We start from the raw sequence: 20,358 nt of genomic DNA, 5'->3' as shown, positions 1-20,358 counted from the left end.
GCATGTCCTGATGCTTCCAAGAGCTTCTGGGTGATCTTGGGCAAGTCTCTTAACCTCCCTGGGCTTCTGTTTCCTCAGTTATAAAATGAGAATAAAATGTGGTCTGAGAATTCTGGACAGGGTTAAAAATACATAAAGTACCCTGCTCAGTGCCCAGCACATAATATATATCAATAATTAGTGGCTATTTTCATTGTGTCTCTAGAAGTCCTATTAATGCTGCAGTGGTTTTTACTCCTCTTTCCTCTCAGAGGACAATGGTCTTGAGTGATTTTCTTAATATTCTCATCTATTAAATGGGAGAAATAGCGGTGTCTACCCCATAGAATTTTTGGAAGGAATAAATGAGTTCACATGTGTCAAGGGCTTAGAGCTGTGCTCAGTGCACAAAGTGTGAGCTGCTTCTGAGGGTCTTAGAGGCTCCCCAGGGGCAGAGTCAGGCCTTCGTACCCCACTCCCAAGCCCTACCCCTCAGGGCAGGGACACCTCTTAGGTTTTAAATGGCACTAGGGCTTGTGGTTGCTGAGGTCTCCGCTTCCCTTCGTGCCCTGGCCTCAGCTAAGAGCTCTGAGGTCGCCTCAGGGAGGCCTCAAGCCAGCAGGGGGAAGAGCAGGGTGTGGGATGGCCCCCCTCCCGGGGTGGGTTCTCCATCTGCCCCCACATTTCCAGCCCAGCAACTGCTTGGACACCCCCAATCTATTTTTAGAGTAATTTGTTTGTGGGCCCTTTGCAGGGGGCAGCTTCCCGGAGGCCAGCGGGCTGGCCCTGTAATTTGGGAAGATTGTGGGTGTTCCTGGAGCCCAAGGGCAGCCTGTGGCCCAGAGCTGAGGCAGTCAGGCTCCCAGCAGGGTGGAGCCTGGCCTCAGAGGTGGGATCAGGCAGCCGTTGACCCCTCTCCCACCCACAGTGGGTCCCAAAGGCCAGAGTCCCCTACAGCCCTTCCCTTGCCTGCTGGCTCCCCAGACCCCTGCCTTACCAGTGCTTCTCTGGCTTTCAGGTGCGGGGGCCACCACGAGCTGGGGTGGAGGACTGTGGGCACCCAGCAGGAAAAGGGGTGATGTCTGCCAGCCCCATGGCCCAGGTGAGGCCAGGAGGTAGATGCTAGAAAGGGAGACCTGAGCATCACCCATCACCCCCACCCCATGCCCTCAGTCACCAGGTCCTGTGAATTCCTCCTTCTAAGTTTCTCCCGGGTGTTCCATCCTCTCCATCCCCACGCCACTGCTCTTGCTCAGGCCCTGTCTCTCTGTCCAGCTGGGTGATGTCAACAGACTCCTACGGCTTCCCTGCCTCTCTCCCGCCTGCCCCAGCCTAGTCTCCACCCAGGGGCAGAGCGATGTTTTCAACATTACAAATCTGAGCATACTCAAAACTCTTCAGTGCCGCCTCATTACCTTTAGAACAAAGTCACCACTCTGAGCGCGGTCATCAAGGCTGTGCCACCCTTGCTGGCCTCTCTGACCCCATTTCCTTTCCATCCCAACTGCACTAAAATGCTTATGACTCTCACTAGGTGCCCACCAACTGGCACAGTGCTCAGCAGATGCTTACCGAATGACAATAATTATATCGACAATAGCTACTGTTTATTGAAGATTTACTTCTGAACAGGCGCCTTTACAGATGAGAAAGCTAAGGCTCAGAGAGGTTAAACAACTTGCCTAAGGTCACACAGCCAGTCAGGAGGCGTTCAGGTCTGTTGTCCAAGTCCAGTCTATGAGCTGCTGAATGAAGGAGAGGCCCCCACTTCTTCTGGCTCCCAGGGGATAGGAGCGGGGCTGAGCCTGTGCTCCGGGAGTCCCCTGAGCCTGGTCCTGCCCCCTTCCCCCAGATGTGGAACGTGGAGCCTGGGTGCTGGGGCACAAGCTGTGCTCTGTCATGGTGAAGCAGGAGCAGAGCCCGGAACTGCCTGTGGACCCTCTGGCTGCCTCCTCAGCCATGGCTGCCGCTGCCGCCATGGCCACCACCCCGCTGCTGGGCCTCAGCCCCCTGTCCAGGCTGCCTGTCCCCCACCAGGTGAGCCTGGGGACTGTTTTCTAGGGCCTGGGGGAGGGAGAAAGAGTGGTGGGTCTCTGTGAGAAGAAGTGTCCAAAGCCCTGTGCCGCCCAGGGCTCCTTGAACCGGGAGCAAAGTGGCCCTCAGACCTGAGGTTCGGAACTCCCAGCCTGGGCCCCTGCCACCCCTTAGGGCCGCCCCTGCACAACCTAGGATGTGCACAAACCACAGAGCCCTCCCAGTAAGCTGGCGCCCTCACTGTGTGTGGGAAAGGCCTATGGGGGGGGGGCAGGCAGAGCCGGGCGTCAGGGGCCACGCGCAGAGTCCCAGAGATGGAGCTCGCCGAGGCCACTTAATGTTCTTGAAGCATCAGCGTTTTTAAAAAAGAAGAAAGACCGAAATGGAAATATAAAATCTTTCCGTTGTTTGATTTCATGAGATTAATATTTTTAACCCACACTCTCATGCCACCCCCACATGAGACAGATAGATCCAAGTTGATGTCTAAAGACCTATCTGAGAGGGTGAGGCCCAGGGCACAGACCCCTAGGAGAGGCCCTGCCAGGCTCTCACTTGTGCTCTGGGCACATGGCATTCACTCCCTCTTCCTCGACCTCCTTCTCCATAAAGTGGGAGCATGAGCTCCCTCCGAGGAGCTTCTGTCCCTGAGTCTACAATACAAGGATTATCTTAAATCCCTGCTCTGGACTGGGCTGGCCCTGCCCCCTGCTGGCCATATGGCAGAGCTGATTAGAGTGTGGCCACAGGCAGGCGGGGGCAGCCCCTCCCTACCCCTCCTTACCCCACCTCTGTCCCCAAGGATCAAGAGTTGGCTGCAAATGTGGAGGATCCTCTGTGACTAGATCCAAGACCGGCCCGGCGATGCCTCGGGCCTTGCCAAAGCCAGAGGGGAGGGCAGGACAGCAGTCAGGGTCTTAGAGGTTGGGTACATGCCTCAGAAAAGGAAACTGAGGCTCAAAATGGTAAGCAACCTGCCCCAAGTCACACAGTCAGAAACAATGGAGCTGCACCCCAGGCTCAGCTGCCAGGCTCCAAAGCCCGTACCTTCACTCCAGTGAGGTCTCCACCCTCTAGGGGAGGCACAGGAATGGGGGTCGGTGTGGTGTGACAGCCGTGAGCTGTGTGACCCACCTAAGTGCCATCACCCTTCTGCATCACTGTCCCCTCACGTCATTTGAGGGCTGAGCTGGGCTATAGACCAGGGAACCTCCCAGGTCCCGGCCAACTTGAACTTTCTGGGATTCTTATTCATCCGCATAAACCTGGGATTCCTCGTCATACCCATAATGTCAGCTTCTCTCTACTGGCCGCAGACCCTGAGGGGAGAGACGGTCCTGAAATCCAGCACCCAACACTGTGCCTTCCTCAAAGAGAACACCACTGACGTGCCTACTGGCAGGAAACCACACATGTTACTGAAATCCTTTCTGGGACAGCAAGTTGGAATACAGAGAAATAGAAATGCATGTTTATTTAGAGTGTAAATCGAGCTCTGTCACTCCCTTGCTTAAAACCCATAGGGGCTCCTCACCGCTTCAAACTTCTTTGTCTGGATTCACTCTCACCCCGATCTCCTGGTCTCGTTCCCTACCGCTCCGCCCCAGCGCACATCCCTCCATTCCGGACACTCTGGACACTTGCAGTTTCCAGATCCAGCCGTGCTCCATCTGGCCCCTGTGGCTTTGCAGAGGCTTTTCCCTCTGGTTGGAATGCCTGTCCTCTCACTCACCGCCTGCTCTATCCATTATGTGCAATACTCCTGTGTATCCCTCAGGATTTATTTCAAACTTCGACTGCTCAGGGAGTGTTCTCAGCCACCAATCAGTTAATGCCTCCTTCATCTGTGCTACTGTCACCACTCATTGAACAGCTACAACGGGGCAGGCATTACCTCTCGTTCTCATGGCAACCCGCACACCAAGGCCTGCCTGGCCTTCACAGTCAGTTGCAGGGTCAGCCTCTACCAAGAAGATGGCACTGGCCTCGGAGGCCCCAAGAAGCCCTCCTTCTCTGAGCTACGCCATTCTCTTCTCCGAGGTCCGAGGAGGCTTCTCCAAGCTCAGGACCTTGCCTCTGCTTCCTCTGGGCTATGCCCAGAACTCTAAGCCTAGTCACCTCCCCTATTGTGCAGGACAGGCCACCAGACTCAGGGAAGGAGACGGGGTGGAAGGAGATGGGGTGGACGGCACGGTGGGCACAGCCCCAGGGGCAGCTGATGGAGCTGGACTTGTCTCTTCCTCAGGCCCCGGGAGAGATGACTCAGCTGCCAGTGATCAAAGCAGAGCCCCAGGAGGTGAACCAGTTCCTCAAAGTGACACCAGGTGAGTGTGTTCAGAGACGACTCTTCGTCTCCAGCCTTGGGCAGACAGCATCCCTGCGACCTTGGTCCAACAAGCCCAACTCCCTCGACACCCCACCTCCCCCCAGGATATCCTCTCCTCCCTGCCTTGCCCACTCTTCATCCCTCCAGTCCCCTTCTTACCCAATCTCTGACTGTCATCAGCACTATCAGCACCTGTTCACCCTCTTTGCTTATCTCCCATCATTCACTGACTGAAGTTTCACTCTATTGCTACCCATTCACCTATCCATCCATCCATCCATCCATCCATAAATCTGGGCATTCTGTGCTGCCCTGGGGGCTCTCCCGACAGCTAAGTTCTGCCCAGGCTCCCACCTGACCCCATGCAGAGCGTCCAGCTTCCTGGCACTACGGCCACAGAGGGCAGCATGGAGGGCGAGGCTGGAGAGAGCAGTGCTCCTGGCTGGTCTGCTGACAGCCCAGAGCCTAAAGTCAGAAATGGAAGCGCTGGGTCAGCTATGGCTGAACATTTTGGGGTGGAAGGAAGGGAGGGACAGAGGTGGCTGCCGACCCAGTGTGATCCCCAGGGGTCTGGCTGTGGACAGGTTCCAGTCGCCTCCTGGGGTTGCCCAGCTGGAGGCTCAAAGACCCTGGACCCTGTGAGGTCTGGGATGGGGGAGGGTCTCCAGGAATCCAGCCTCCGTGATGTCTACCCACACGGAGGATCAGGCTCCAAAGAGCCAAGCCTCTGGTGTCAGAGACGAGGTGACACCCAGGAATCAGCTTCTGGGGCGTCAGCTCCCATAATTCTGACACCACAGAGGGGCTCCTGCTGCTACAGCTGGCCGAGGCCCCAGCAGTCTTGCCTACCGCATCAGGGCTGGCTCGGGCCCATGCTCCACTGAACTCAGGTCCTGGCAGGGCTGGCGTGCAGCCCAGCTAAGCCGGCTTCCCCTTTTCCCCACAGAGGACCTGGTGCAGATGCCTCCGACGCCTCCCAGCAGCCATGGAAGTGATAGTGACGGCTCCCAGAGTCCCCGCTCTCTGCCCCCCTCCAGCCCTGTCCGGCCCATGGCCCGCTCCTCCACGGCCATCTCCACCTCTCCCCTACTCACAGCCCCTCACGTAAGCATCTCGGGGTGGGGCTGGGGAAAGTAATCGAGTGAATCCGCTCCGGCACACGGCCAATGGGGGAGGGTCTGGGGAGCCCGAGCCTGACCCCCACTCTCATCAGAAGTCAGAGAGGTGGCTGCCTGGCAGACGGCAGTGAGAGTCTTTTAATCCTGTCTCGTGGGAAATAGAAAATAGGTAGAGAGGGCCAAGAGGCCTGCTTAACCTGCACTGTTGCGGAGCCAGGACTAGAACTTAATGTTCCTGATGTCCCAGTGGGTGACCCCAGCTGCCTCCTAGGAGCACTACTTGGGGACCCGTGCTCAGGAGGCCCAGAGTCCCCAGGAAACTGGAGATAGGCCCTGAGCCCTGCCGTGGGTGTTCAGCCTTCCCAGTCAAGGCTGTAGGGATATGAAGGCAGTGCCATTTAGGGCCCTGGACAAGTGAGTTTTGAGACTGTGAATTTCAGGGTGGGATCTAGGAAGCCCCCCAACCATGTACCAAGTGCCTCATATGCTGGGCTCCCAGCAGCACCCTAAGCACTTTCTATGTGCTATTGGATTTAATTCAGATCTAGTCCTTTTTTCAGATGAGGACACTGAGGCTCAGAGAGTTGAGCGCTCTGCCAGGGTCACACACAGAATAAATGGCAGGGCTTGGATTTGAACCCAGGGCTATATGGTTCCTAACCATCATGTCCTATTTCCCACAGAAATTACAGGGGACTTCAGGACCGCTGCTCCTGACAGAGGAGGAGAAGCGCACCCTGATTGCTGAGGGCTACCCTATCCCCACGAAACTCCCCCTCACCAAAGCCGAGGAGAAGGCCTTGAAGAGGGTCCGCAGAAAAATCAAGAACAAGGTAAAGCAAGCGTTGGATCCCAGCTCTGCCTTGGGACTGCCTTGCAGGGGGACGGGCCTTTGATCACGTGGTGATGCCAGCCCTGAAATTGGGGGACCCCAGGAAGAGGATGTGTGTCCACAGTAACCCCTGTTTGGGGGGGCTTCTCCCTCTAGATCTCGGCCCAGGAAAGCCGTCGTAAGAAGAAGGAATACGTGGAATGTCTAGAAAAAAAGTAAGGGTCCTGGGTGGGGTGGGGGGCCTGGGCCCTGCCCCCCTCCAGCCTGTCCTCTTCTCCCCAGTGCTCTCTCACCGGGTTCCAGGGGCAGAGGACTCTGGGGTGGGATGCTGGTGGGCAGGACTGAGGGGGCGGCAGCCAGTCTGGGGGCTGCCCCCGAGCCTGCGCCTGCTTGGCCCCCACAGGGTGGAGACCTTTACATCAGAGAACAACGAACTGTGGAAGAAGGTGGAGACCCTGGAGAATGCCAACAGGTGGGTGCTGCCGCCTGCATCCCGCCTGGCCCCCGCTTTCTGCAGCCGATGCCCAGTTCTGGCGTGCATCTGGGGGGCAGAAGGGAGGCGAGGTAACTGAGTTCAGGATGAACCCCAGAAACAAGAACCCTGCAGCCCAGGACTCCCATTCTTCTTCATCCGCACATAGCTCTATGCAGCAGACAGGGCTGGGGAGAAGCTTTGAATGAGATGGTACAGAACCGTGGTTTTCAAGGTATGGCCCTCAGACCACCAGCAGCAGCCTCCTCTGGGAACTGGTTAGAAATGCTTCTTTTCAGGCCTCACACCAGGGCTGCTGAAGCAGGAACTCCAGGGAGAGGGCTCAGAAATCTGTGTTTTAATTAGCCCTTCAGGTAATTCTGATGCGGCCCAGAGTTAGAACCTCTGGTGTAGACGCTTGCCACTCAAAGCGAGCTTCTAGGACAAAGAGTACCACTGGGGCTTCTAAGAAATGCAGGATCTCAGGACTCTCCCCAGACTGAACTGAATCAGAATCTGCATTTCAGCAAGATCCGTGGGTGATTCACATGCACAAGCAAGTTTGAGAAACATTAGTGTAGGCACAGCGCCTGGCATGAAGTGGCTACAAGAAGTCACAGCTCTGGACTTGCATTCCACTCTGCCCCTTCAGTGACTGAGCCCAGCGTCTTTGTCTAAATGGAGACCATAGAATTCACGTATTCGGTGAGACGGTGCAACTAATGGGCCCAGCACTGCGCTTGGCATTTAAAAATGTTCAATTCATGTTAGTTTTTCTTTTTTTAATTGTTATTCTGAATTATTGATAGTGCCCAGCCACGAGTCCACAGTAGGTCTTTAATGATTATTTGCTGGGATTAATTAAAACAAATAGACAACAGCTGGTATATAGCAGGTGCTCAACAGAAGGCTTTTTCCTTCTTTCCTTCCTTCTCCCTCAGCTTCTCCAGCGGGATCCAGCTACTCCCCTGACTGACCTGGGGAATGCCCCCTACTCAGGGAAGGGGAGCCAGGAACCCTCACCCCTCCTTTACCTCTGGCCCAGATTCCTCTCTGGCCCCAAATTCGGCCAGGCCCTTGGAGCTATTTCGCCACCTGCTGTGCATTATGGGAACTGCAATCCCTTCCGCCTGGCTGTGGGGAGAAAAGAGATGATTAAATGTTTGCTCACCAAGCATGGGCTGAGTACCTCCCGTGTATACCCAGAGGAGTCCATGGGGGGGGGGGGGGGGGGGACCCAGTCCTTACTCAGGGAGCCCACAGTTAGCTGAGGAGACTGGCATGGAAAGCCATAAATAAATGAAGTGTTACAGGTGCTGTTATAAATGCAAAAATAGCAATAACATTAACCAAAATGGTAGCTACCATTTACTGGCCACTCACTATGTACCAGACAGCTGCCAGACATGTCCTTCTCTGTTCAGGCTGTTGTAGGTGCAAAGGAGGAAGGTCAATTTTGCTATGGCTGATGTGGGGTCAGAAAAAGGTGACCACAGCGCAGGTGGGACAGGCCTTCCTCCAACCCCGCTTTGGCCAGGAGCCTCACAGACCATCCCTGAGCTCCCACAGGGTGACCCAGCTATCCACTGTGAGACAGGCCTCAGGTTCCGAGCTACACCAGACAGGAGCCAAGCAGGAGGTGACCTTATCTGTGTTGATTCAAATGGGCCCCCGATGTGGAAGGCAAGTCTGGAGCCAGCCCAGGTGCTTCCCCGGAGAGCTCCAGGAGGCAGATGCCTGCTGGGTCGGAGCCTGCCGGGTGACCACTGTGCCCTCCTCAGGACCCTGCTCCAGCAGCTGCAGAAACTCCAGACTCTGGTCACCAACAAGATCTCCAGACCTTACAAGATGGCCGCCACCCAGACCGGGACATGCCTCATGGTAGGTGCCGCCCCCTCATTCAGGGCCTCAGGAGGACTCCTGTTCCCTAGGCTGGCTTTCTAGGGTGGCAGGCAGACCTTCGAAGGATGGGCATTATTTTGAGCAATGCCACTGGGGCATGCCATCGTAGTGCCTAGGGGCCTGGCTCCAGCAGACCCTGGCCTCTTTCACCAAGCCCATGGAACCTTCTAGAACATGGCCTTCTCTGACCAGTTCTAAATGTGCTGTGTAGTGACTGCCATGAACCCAGCTAGAGGATGGCAGGGCAAGTCCTTTGAGGAGGCAGCTTCCACTCCCTGTGGGGTAAAGGGTCTGGGGAGACACAGGGAAGTACGGACTTGGTTCTTTCTCTAATGAATGCTGGAGAGAAGGCCGAGCAAATCTCTGAAAACACAAAAGAATGCCCTGCATGTGGCTCAGGCTTCTGCTAGTCCCTCTTCCACCCCCTCCTGGAAATGTCCAGCCTGTGCATTCCCCAGGCCCTCGGAGATCCTGCCTGTGCTGCTGGCGGCCGAGCCACATGGGAGCAGGGGTTACTCTGGGCCTTGTGACTCTTAGCTCCTCCTGCAGAGAAGCTCTAGTGATGCTGTGTCCCCTCCCTTGTCCCAGCGCCAACCCCCGCCTCCACCTGCCCCTTTCCTCCTTGCCTGACTCCTCCACCTGCAGGGGTTGACCAAGTTGGCCCCTTCTTTCTTTTTCCCAGCACTGCCTGTGGTGGCCCCTACAACAGGCTGAGATGGCCTGAGCAGCCTCCTCCACCTTCTCCAGAGAGGGTGGGATGCCCTGCATCTAGTGGGCGGTCGGCTCTGGGAGCTGCTTTCTTACAAAAACACTGAGCTTTTCGCATCCATTGGCTTTGAGGGAGGAGGCCAGGACTGCAGCTGCTCCCTGCCGGGGATCTGACCACCAGTCTCTCCCCGTTACCAGGTGGCAGCCTTGTGCTTCGTTCTGGTGCTGGGCTCCCTCGTGCCCTGCCTCCCTGAGTTCTCCTCTGGCTCCCAGACTGTGAAGGAAGACCCCGCGGCCACTGACAGCGTCTATGCAGCCAGTCAGAGTGAGTGCCCTGAGCCGGGCCGCCCTCCCCAAGCCCAGCTTCTGGGCAGAAGCCAGACACAAGGCAGGAGCCAAGTTTAGGGATGGCCTCATCTCGTTCTACCCCCTCATTGTGCAGATGGGGAAACTGAGGCTCAAGAAGGGTCTATGACTTGTTCAATTTTAGTTATGGAATTGGGACTGCAATGCAGACCCCCTGATTCCCAGCCCACCCAGAAGTAGCCAGGGGGTCAGTTCAGGGGATAACAGGAATAGTCCTGCCTTCGCTCCCATGGATTATGGTGCCAGGGCGTGTGGGGCCTCTGCTAAGCGCCATCTGTATTTCATTCCTGGTACAGCAAATGAGTTTCAGCTCAAGGGCCAGTTCCAATAAGATGGTGGTGGCTGCCTGAGCACTGTGCTGAGAAGGACTCTGAGGCACGACTCAGCATGAGCAGGAAAGAGTGCCCGGGGCCATGGTCATGTCTCCCTGGGCAGCAAGAGGGTAGCGGTGGTGTGGGCTCAGATATTTACCATCCCATGGGGGACTGTGAGGCACAGTGGTTAAGAGCATGCGCCTCAGAGTCCATCATACCTGCCTCTGCCACTTGCTAACTGTGTGACCTCGGCCACGTGCCTTAAGCTTTCTAAGCTTTCATCTCTTCCTCTGGAAATGGGAGTTACGGGCCTGCACTTACTGAGCATAGTTATTGAAAAGATTAAATGACATGGTGTGCAAACGCTCTCAACACAGATACAACGCATGGGTGGAAGGGGAGAACTAGTCTAGGGTGTATTGAGCAGAATATAGATTTCCAGAGGTGGACCTAGAGAGGAACTTCCCAACCGTGCTTCATCATCTGGCAGGGAAGGAGGAAAAGGAACCAGATGGGCAGTTAGAGAGCTGGGAGATGGGGAGAGTGAGTTTCCACAAGGAGAGCTACTGCGGGGAGGACGACCTAGGCCTGCGGGGGCCTCGAGGGGAGGAAGGGGAAGGGGAAGTGGCGGCGGGGAATGAGAACCACTCCCTGGACGTGTGCAGCCTGAGCCTGAGAAGAAGAGAACAGGACAGTGACTAAGAAGGTGCAAGGTCTTGAGAGCCATGTGCTGTTTTTCCAAGGCCAGGGAGGCCCCTGTGAGTTTGGCATAGAGGACCACTGAGCAGAGGAAGAAATAGAAGTTGGGGGCGGGCATGTCAATGTCAATGAACAAAGCCCGAGTCCAAGGAGGCCGGAGGAGGAATGAGTTCCTCTAATGGATGCAATGGTTACAGACCCAGTGTCTGAACATCTCGGGTAGGAAGTGCTTTTGGAGTAGGCTGGCCTACAGGGCTAGTGCCTGGCACAATTCCAGGCTAATGCCTGGGTTTTCTTTCCCACCATTTCCATGAAGGGCACTCTAGGGCTTAGAATGGAGAAGAGACTTATCCAAGGTCTCATGGAAATTTAGTGTTAGAAGTAGGATTCAAAACCAGCTCTCAAGTGCCCTAGCCCAGAAGGTACCCTCTGCTTAGAAAGATCTTTCCCTGGGTGCTTACTACACACAGTTTCAACCACTTCCCCTGTATTATCTCATTCAAACCTCAGATCTACATGAAGTTGGTCCTAGTATCCCTATTTTACAGGTGAACAAACTGAGGCTCAGAAAGGTTAAGGCAAAAGCTGACCCGCCTGAGGTCACACAGCTCAGCATTGATAGAGCTGGATTCAGACCCAGGCCTTTCATATTCCAGGGCTCATGTCTGCAACTACTAGGCCATGAGTGTGGCTGGGGCGGGAAGGGAGCCTCTTGTCACCAGGATTGACCCCAAACTCCCTCTCCAGTGCCCTCCCGAAGCCTCCTGTTCTACGATGAGGGGACAGGCTCTTGGGAGGATGGCCGCAGTGCCCTGCTGCCTGTGGAGCCCCCGGATGGCTGGGAAATCAAGCCTGGGGGGCCAGCGGAGCAGCGACCCCAAGACCACCTACAGCATGACCGCCTGGACAGCACCCACGAGACCACCAAGTACCTGAGTGAGGCCTGGCCACAAGACGTCGGTGGGAACGGCACCAGCCCCGACTTCTCCCACCCCAAGGACTGGTTCCACGAGAGGTGGGTGGGTGGTCCCTTCCCTTCCTGGGGTCCCAGGCACCTCCTGCCCCCTGCCCACCCCTGGTTCCCAGGCCGGCCACACCTTCCCCACTCACGGAGCGGCAAGAAGGTCCTCCTTCAACAGAGCCACCCCTGATTTTCCTTTTCTCTGCAGGGATCTTGGCCCAAACACCACCATCAAGCTCTCCTAGGCCACGCCAAGACCCAAGACACAGGACGTACCCCCTGGCAGCCCTGAAGAGGGGTTGTCTTGCTCACTAACCCGGATCCGGCTTGTACCCCCGCCCCCTGGAGTCCCATCTCAGGAGAAAGGCTTCCACTTCTCCCCAGCCCCCCTTTGCCCCAGACCTTGACTGGGGCCTCTCCTCCCCACCACCATTTGGACTGTCCCCTTGGGCCAACCACTCCGATCTCACCCTCCATCCCACCACCGTCCGTCCTTCTCAGATAAACCACTCACTGGGCTACCCCCGCCCCTTTCTCACATTGACCAGCAGGACCACTGCGCCCCCCGCCCCCCGCCCCCCCCACATCACCATGCCGACACACAGACGCACCCCTCACCCCCACTGTACAGAGACCAAGAACAGAAATTGTTTGTAAATAATGAACCTTATTTTTTATTATTGCCAATCCCGTAAGATATTGTATTTTACAAGTCTCCCTCTTACCTTCGCCCCTCTCTTGTTTTATATTTTATGAAGTTAGTGCGGGCTTTGCTGTTCCCTGGCCAGGGAAAGAGGGTCCCCCCCACCTCACCTGGCCTCCCCCTGCCGCTGCCCAAGCCGCTGGGCCTTTTTAATTGCCAAATTGCTTCATCCATCCGCTCAGCATATGCTTTAAGAAGGCAAAATTAAAAAAAAAAAAAGATTCAGCATCAATTCCTGACTTTGTGTCCTTCTTCATCATAGGGAGGGGTAGGTAGGATTGAGGAATGGGGGATTGAGAAAGTGAGTTTATTTTATATTCTGATGAGGTTGACCAGGGTGCGGGGTGTTGGGAAGGTGTTTTTATTGGGTTCCGGTTCCCTCTTCCAGCCAGACACAGAATTCTTTTTTTTTTTTTTTAGATTTTATTTATTTATTTTTAGAGAGAGAAGGAAAGGAGAAAGGGAGAGGAACATCAATGTGTGGTTGCCTCTCATGCATCCCCTGTTGGGGACCTGGCCTGCAACCCAGGCACGTGCCCTGACTGGGAATAGACCCTGCAATCCTTTGGTTCACAGGCCAGCACTCAGTCCACTGAGCCACACCAGCCAGGGCCAGACAGAATTCAAACTAGAAGGTCAAAAAATTCTATTGCAACTGCCCCACCCCAGGGACCAGCTGCCTCCTGCTGCTGAGTACAGAAGGAGAGATATACCAGCCACCAGGTGGGTGGTTAGGGGTGGACATTGCAAGTATGGAGGGCCTACTATGGGCCAGGCACTGTGCTAGCCTCTCTACGCACAGTGCCCACATGGGTTCCCCTAAGATCTGCCAAGTTCTTCGTTCTTGTATCCTTTGCTGCAACAGGATTAAAGGCTCAGGCTTCCAATCAAGAAACTCTGCATTTGCCTCCTGGAGCTGCTACCTGCTTACTGTGTGTGTTAGGCACAGTTACAGTGTGACCTCCAAGATTCCTGCCCCTGGCACAGATGCCATGTTTAATCCCCTACCCTAGAGTATGGAGGGGACCTGTGACTAGGAGGGAATGTCCTTCCTGTGATTAGATGACCTCTTATGGCAAAAGTAAAGAGATTTTGCAGATTAAGATCCCAAATCAGTTGGTTTTGAGTTATTCAAAAGAGAGATCTTCCTGTGTGGGCCTGGCTTAATCAGGTGAAAACTGCAACAAGAAGGACTGGGCTGTTCCAGAAGAAAGAGTCTCCTGCTGGTCTTGCAGAAGTAAACAGCCATGTTGTGGACTCCATGGAGACGGGCCGCCTCCCAGAGCTGGGGTCCTCGGTGCTACAGTGAAGAGGCACTGAACTCCGCCAACACCTGAACAAGCTTGGAAGAGGACCCCAGACACAGATGAGACCGCAGGCCAGCCAACAGCTGGACGGCAGCCTTGAGAGAGTCTGAGCACAGCGCCCAGAGCCCAGACTCTGAACCACGGAACCTGAGATCGTATGTGTGTCGTTTTTAGCTGTCACGTTTGTGGTAACTTGTTATGCAGCATAGGAAGCTAAGACTCTGTAACCTGAAACTCTCTGAGCCTCCATTTCTCCATTTGCAAAATGAGGATATAACTAACACCCAACAGATGAGGCTGCTGGGGCGATTCAGTGAGGTAAATTATGTAAAGTGCTGAGAGCAGGGCCCAGCACATAGTGACGCCGAGAAAGATGAGCTGTGCATTTAGAGGCAATATCAGTACAGTGTGCTCAGGGCCAGGCGAGGCTGCTATCATGGCACAGAGGCGGGCGCCTCATCCAGACTTGAGCAGAAAGGGCTCCCGGAAGACGGGACAAGCCAGACTGCTGGGAGCAGGCAGGGGAGAGGAAAGGGGCGTATCCGAAGGACAGAGCAGCCTGGGCAAAGGCTTGCACTGTGGGAGAGAGCAAGAAAACTTCAAGAAAATTCTAATAGTTTAGAACAGCCTGAAGGGATGAGGGCAAGGATGCTGAGCTGAGCTGGGTGGTGCTTAGCGGTCAGATCCAGAGGGGCCTCAAATGTCTGGCTGAGGCATTTGGACTTTAACACTGAAGCATGATACTTTCATACTCAGAGGCGGGGGCATGGTGGTCGGATGGTTCCCATGCCAGCTGTCCGCCAGAGGAAAAGCTGGACAAGACTGGACTGAGTTACGGAACCTCAGAACTGGCCAGTAGGCCTCATCCGCTATCCCCCTTCCTTCCTCATCTTGACCACTTGATGGGAACCTCAGTGCCTGTGGCTGGACATCAGTTTTAACTGCTAGAACATGCAGACCTTTACAGCAAGGCCATTAAGGCCTGGGCTCTGGGCCCAAGCTGCTGCTATTATTATTGTTATCATTAACAATAACTTTTCACACACATCCTTTCCAAGTGATTCATCGATTCTATTAGTCATTCAACAAACTTCCCTGAAATTTGTTAGTGGAGGCTGGAGAGTAGTAAACCAGCCATCAGGGCCAGTGGATGGAGGGATATATAGGATGTGAACGGGACATAAAAGAATGTCATATAATTCAGATTTGTGGGTCAGGGAGGGCAACGAGGAGGAGGTGGCCCTTGAACTGAGTCTTCAGGGATGGGGAAGAGCTGGTATGGTAGAGAAGAGATGCGAGTGTTTGGGGTGGAGGGAATGTCAAGTGCAAAGGCATAGAGCCATGAAAAGCAGGGCCAGCACTGCGGTGAGGCAAGGGGGTGCTGAGGGTGGGAAATGTAAGGAAGCACTTGCAGAGCGCTGAGAATGAGCACCTCCTTAAGCTGTGCACGCTAGACTCCCAGTTTGCTCTACCTTGTTCTAATCCTGATGAAAAGTATGGCCCTTTCTAAAGAAAGAATACTTTATCCCAAAAGTGATGGGGAGCCGCTGGATGTTTTTGAGCCAGAGAATGAAATAATCAGATTTGCCTGTGCTGGGGCTCAGCAAGGGGTACACTAAGAATGAGACAGATTCTGGAGATAATTAGAAGGAATTATCAACAGGCTTTGACATCAAATTGAATTGGCTGTGGGGTGCAAGAGAGAGGGTGGAGCCTGGGATGACATTTAGGTATCTCACTTGAAGGACTGCATGGTTGATGAGTCCATTCACCAAGACAGGGAGTACAGGAGGAAGAGCAGGTTTGGCAAGAAGAATTCATTTCAGCACATCTTGCATCTGAGTTGCCTCTCGAATGTTCACAATACCAGGTAAGTCTAGGGCTGGGAAAAAGCAATCCCAGGCAGAAGTTAGGAAATTTTCAGCATCCAGATGGGAAGTTAAAGCCTTGGGTCTGCATATAGGGAAGAGAGGTGGAGCAGTGCAGGGAAGATGGAAATGGAGAGACGCTGGAGGAGGGCTGAGAAGGAAAGGTCAGAGAGGAGGGAAAAACCAGGAGAGGTGAGTGCCCAGGAACTGAGGGAGGAGAGCTTCCAGGAGCTGTGCTCAGAGGAGTCAGGTACCATCTGAGAGGCTGGGAAAGAGGAGAAGACAGTGTCCTTTCTCTTTGACAACAAGAAGGTTGCCATGACCTTGGTTGGAACCCTGTTGAGGAGGAAGAGCTGGGGTGGAAGCGAGAAGTGAGAACAAGAGGAACTGACATGAAAATGGGGAGACTGGGGGCAGGCGATAGGGAACTCTTTTAGGGTGCTTGGCTGTGAAGGGACAGAGAATGGTGACTCGAGGGGATGTAGGCGAGATCAAGGGCAGTTCAGTGCTGTTCTCTTAGATGGGAAAGAGTTGACCATGGTTATTTCCAGAAGATAAAGAGCCAACAGAGAGGTAAAATGATGGATGAGGAGTGTGGTCTAGGGAACCAGGAAGTGGCTGGAGAGGCCCACCTTGGACCCAAGAAGCTTGGAGAGAAAGGAAGGGTATTCTGTGAGTGAAGGATGTGGGGAGGCAGGGGACTGGGGGAGCTCCCTCCCCCGGGCTGTGAAGGTTGAGGGTGGGCAGCGGGGTGAATTGGCATGGGAGCGGAATGGAGGGAAAGGGGAAAGTTTGAAATAGTTACTCAGCAATGGGAAACGAAGCTGACCTCTGGCGCGACCGCCCTCACCATCCATCACTCATTCATTCATTTAACAAATATTTAAGGGGTATCCCTTATGTGCACGGCACATTGCTCCTGTTAGAATACAAACAAGACCTGGCTCCTGATACGAAAGGGCTTGAAATCTACCCCATATTCTCCCATTCTCCCCTTCTCCCGTTATTGACTAATTCCCATGTGCCACGCACGCTCCCAATAAGGAATGGGTATTTTTACAGATGAAGAAAATGGGGTTCAGAGAGGTGAAATGACTTGACCAAGGTCATGCAGCAAAGAAGTGGCCAAGTTGGTAACTGAACACAGGTCTGCTTGGCTTCAGAGCTCCTGTTGCACCTCTAGCTCTCCATCTCTCACCCCAGCGCCCCTTCCTCTCTCCTCCAGATGCCCTTCCCCCCGCCCAGATTTTTATTCTTGCACATGATCCAAGAACATAGGGGCCTCCTAGAGCAACTACTCCAGAGAGCCCAGGACTTGGTGAGCTGGTCAAAGGGTGGTCATCTGCCACCTGCACCTTACGCCTGTCCAATCAAGGCAGTCTGCCCCGCCTATGTTACGATGAGAGGTTAATCCACTCACACAAGCCACCTGTTGACACTCCACCTCCTCAGGGCCATGTGTCACTGCCATTGAAGGGAGGTGCCCCCAATGCATGTGCAGTAATAGAGCTACTGCCTCTGCACTCTATTGTCAGCCTGCCAGCCGGCTTTGTCACACATGTGATGGCTTTCACAGTGACAGTCATTCTGCTCAGATTGCTACAACGAACCCTTTGTTATGCCTGGAAACCAGAAGCTCTGGAAGCAGGGAGAGTAGCTGTGGGCAATGCCTGGACCTGGGATGGGCCAGGGCAAGGTTCCAATTTCAGAGGCCAAATTGGCCTATCTGATGTTGGTAAAAGGTGTCCTTTGGGTCACGGGGAGGTGGGGAGACAGGTTGAGAACTCACCTCCACGGGAGCCTGAGTTGCTTTGTCGTCAGAGTGTCTGAAGAACATGAGCCCTGGAGTCCATGCTGCACTTTGGTGTGCGGCCTTGGCCAGCTCCCTACCCGCGTGAAGCCTCGGTGTCCTCATCTGGAAAACAGCACCCACCCTCAGCACCCCGCAGCTAGGGCTAACTGAAAGCTTGCGCATAAAGCTCTCAGCACGAGGTCAGTTCTGCAGTAAACACTCAAAAGGCATTAGCCATTATTTTCTGAGCACCGAGACAATGGGCTGGAGAGGTTCTGAGGAGCAGGCTGCAGTGGGAAAGGCTGCAGAAGGTGGTCAGGCTGCTCAGGGGAGGGGGCCTTCATTTCTCCCTTGGATTCTTGGGAAGAGGGTGGAGCCGTAGCTAAAAAATAATGCAGTTAGCAGCTGGTACTAAATGGGGGAGGTGTGAAGAGAGAGGGGAGAAGCTTCACTTTTAAAAGGACTGAGTGGGGAGGGCTCAGCGGGAAAGAGCGGAACAAAACACCAACCTGGAAACCCAGCAGCTAGGCAGCTGGTGAGGGAATGTCAAACCCAGCCAGCACTACCATAATTCATGGTGTAGGAGGCTACCCTGGACCAGGCTGATAGGGAGTTAGCAATCCCAAGGGCAATTCCAAGGGCAACAGCTAGAAGGCAGGGCACCCAAGTGCCCTGCCCCGCCTTCTTTAGAACTTGGCTTTAGGGAAGACACCCCTCCCACGGCCAAGAAGTTTAATGCAGTTCCACTTATTCCATTCATCCACAGTGAATGGGATTACTGGGCCTGGGGAGAGGTGAGAGGCAGAGCTGAAGCAGGCCCCCTCCTGCCCTTTGGGAGCTTCAGATGAGGGAAACAGGCAAATTCAAGGCAGCTCCTGTGTGGCAGCCAGCACGGGGAAGTGGAAAAGGGCATGAGTTCTGGGCCAGAAGACCTGGCTTTAAATCCTGGCTTCACCACTCACTGCCTGAGTCACCTTGAGCAAATAAATCGCTTGAATGACATCCCAGTGTCCTCATCTGCAGCATGGAGGAAGAGATAATATCTACCACCAGAGTTGTGGTGAGGATCAAATGAGATGGTAGTTATTGTTAGAGTGTGAAGGGGGCTGCCCAGAGAGAGGCCCAGGAAATAGTCACGGGGCTGAAGGAGGGAGACAGTCTGTAGGGGAGTGTCAGGGAGGGGTTCATGGGGGATGTGGTACTTGAGATGGGCCTTGACAATAGACGGAATTTCCATGGGCGGAACAGAGAGGGGCACAGACTCCAGGCAACGGTGCAGAGCCGACAGCCACTGCAGAGGCGGGGAGAGTTGGAGGAGCCCGATCGGCGCAGCTGTCCTCCTTTGCAGCCAGTTCTCGCCCTCGGCGAGTCTGGTCCCCCCACCTGCTTGGGCTCATGGTCAAGGGGCAAGGAGAAGACACAGGCTAAACTAGACAGGAGGTGCAGAGGGCAATGGGGGCTGGGAGGAAGGAGCGAGACTTTCACCTAGAGCTGTCCAGGGAGGCTTCCTGGAAGAGAAGTAGGTATCTGAGCAGAGCCTCAGAATTTGAAGTACATCAACAGAGGGAGATTGCAGATGGAGGGGACAGTCTGAACAATGTTGCACAGGTCTGATGGCATTTTCCCCAAATCAGGAGCACAGATGAGTGGAAAGAAGTGGACGGAAGCAGAGAATAGGATGTGGGAAGATCAAGGCAGATCTTGAATGCAGGGCGAAAGCATAGGCAAGGCGGAGCCATTACATATTGCAGGGTGAGAGCAGAGGCTATTATCAAAGGTCAACTTCAGACAGAAGGGTCTGGGGCGGTGAATGGGAGACCTTAGTCTTAGAATTTAACCAGAATCCCACCGTCGTTCAGGCGTAAGGTTGAGGTTAGGAACACCCCGAGGACAAGAAGAGGAACCACGGGGTTTGGAGGTGCAAGAAAAGCAGGGAGTCCAAGATAGACTCCCATCAGCTCCTCCTAACCCAGAAGGTCGATTCAACCTTCTGAGAGACCCGGGTCCACAGAAGGAGAAGCCTCAGGAGGGCAGGTCGCAGCAGGCAGCCAGGCCTGGAGGAGTGCAGGCTCCAGGGTCTGGAAGTTCACCGTCCCACCCCACTCCTATGCCACCCGCGCCGAGTCCCGCTCCCGGCGGGGTCCAGAACTCCGGGCCTAAAGACAGTGTTCCCGGCAATCAGGTCCATCTCCAAACCCAAGGCACCCCCGAGTAGATTCCCCTTCCCCAAATCTAATTGGGCCTCTAAATTCTGGTGGCGCGGACGGGGTTAAAGCCCTCTCCTGTCGCCGCCCCCGCGGCCCTCCACCTGCCCGCCCGGCGGCGGCGAACGCCGTGGCCGGAAAACGCAAGACGAGGGTGGGGGTGGGCATCCCAGGCGCTCGCTGAGTGACGGGCGGGAGGTGATTGGCAGCTGCCGAGCAGCAGAATACGGGGAGCGGGGGCAGGAGCGGGCTCTTGCGGGCGCCCCGCACCCCTAGCCTCGCGCCTGGGGCAGTGTTCGTACCCACCGCCGGCTGGGCCGGGTTCGCTCCTTCCTTGCCCGGAGCCGGGCTGGCTGGGCGGGGCGGCGCCCTCCCCGCCCCCGGACCCCGCGGGCCTGCGGGTGTCTCTAAGGTGACACTCCGGTGCTTGGCAGAGGCTGCGGCTGCAGGAGCGATCTCGCCGCCCCGGCTCCCGCTCCGCTCGGGCGCCGGCCCCAGCCGTCCGGGGGAAGCCCCAGGACGCACCACGCAGCACCTCGACACCCTCCAAGGACCCCCGCCCCGGGCGCGGGAGGACCCCCGCCGCCTTTCCCAGGAGCAGCGCCCAGCGTCTCTCTGCTCCCGTCGTCGGAGCCCGGGCGTCGGGAGGGACAGGAGGGACCCGGCGCTCCGCTCCCTCCACGCCCGCGTCCCTGGGCCCAGGAGAAAGGGAGACTGAACTTTAGCGGGGACCCCGAAAGGCCGCAGGAGCGCGGGCAGCGGGCAGCCGCAGG

General features: G+C 55.3%; 1 protein-coding gene across 1 annotated transcript in view; it reads left to right on the top strand.

Annotated features, from left to right (window-relative positions):
- CREB3L1 (cAMP responsive element binding protein 3 like 1) overlaps positions 1-12,636 on the top strand; it is a 33,966-nt gene extending 21,330 nt beyond the window's left edge. The window contains exons 3-12 of the mRNA XM_054587186.1: positions 1,832-2,016; positions 4,259-4,337; positions 5,286-5,443; positions 6,141-6,290; positions 6,446-6,504; positions 6,693-6,761; positions 8,543-8,642; positions 9,570-9,696; positions 11,498-11,765; positions 11,920-12,636. Coding sequence (XP_054443161.1) covers positions 1,832-2,016; positions 4,259-4,337; positions 5,286-5,443; positions 6,141-6,290; positions 6,446-6,504; positions 6,693-6,761; positions 8,543-8,642; positions 9,570-9,696; positions 11,498-11,765; positions 11,920-11,956 — 1,232 coding nt within the window. The 3' untranslated portion in view covers positions 11,957-12,636. The remainder of the gene's footprint in view (positions 1-1,831; positions 2,017-4,258; positions 4,338-5,285; positions 5,444-6,140; positions 6,291-6,445; positions 6,505-6,692; positions 6,762-8,542; positions 8,643-9,569; positions 9,697-11,497; positions 11,766-11,919) is intronic.
- The last annotated feature ends 7,722 nt before the right edge of the window (positions 12,637-20,358 follow it).

This window comes from Pteronotus mesoamericanus, unplaced genomic scaffold, assembly GCF_021234165.1.
Source record: "Pteronotus mesoamericanus isolate MK-2021 breed Mesoamerican mustached bat unplaced genomic scaffold, CSHL_Meso_final scaffold_1066, whole genome shotgun sequence".
Classification (NCBI taxonomy): Eukaryota; Metazoa; Chordata; class Mammalia; order Chiroptera; family Mormoopidae; genus Pteronotus; species Pteronotus mesoamericanus.
Note: the sequence above shows the minus strand (reverse complement) of the source record. Positions and strands in the feature narration are given on the sequence as shown.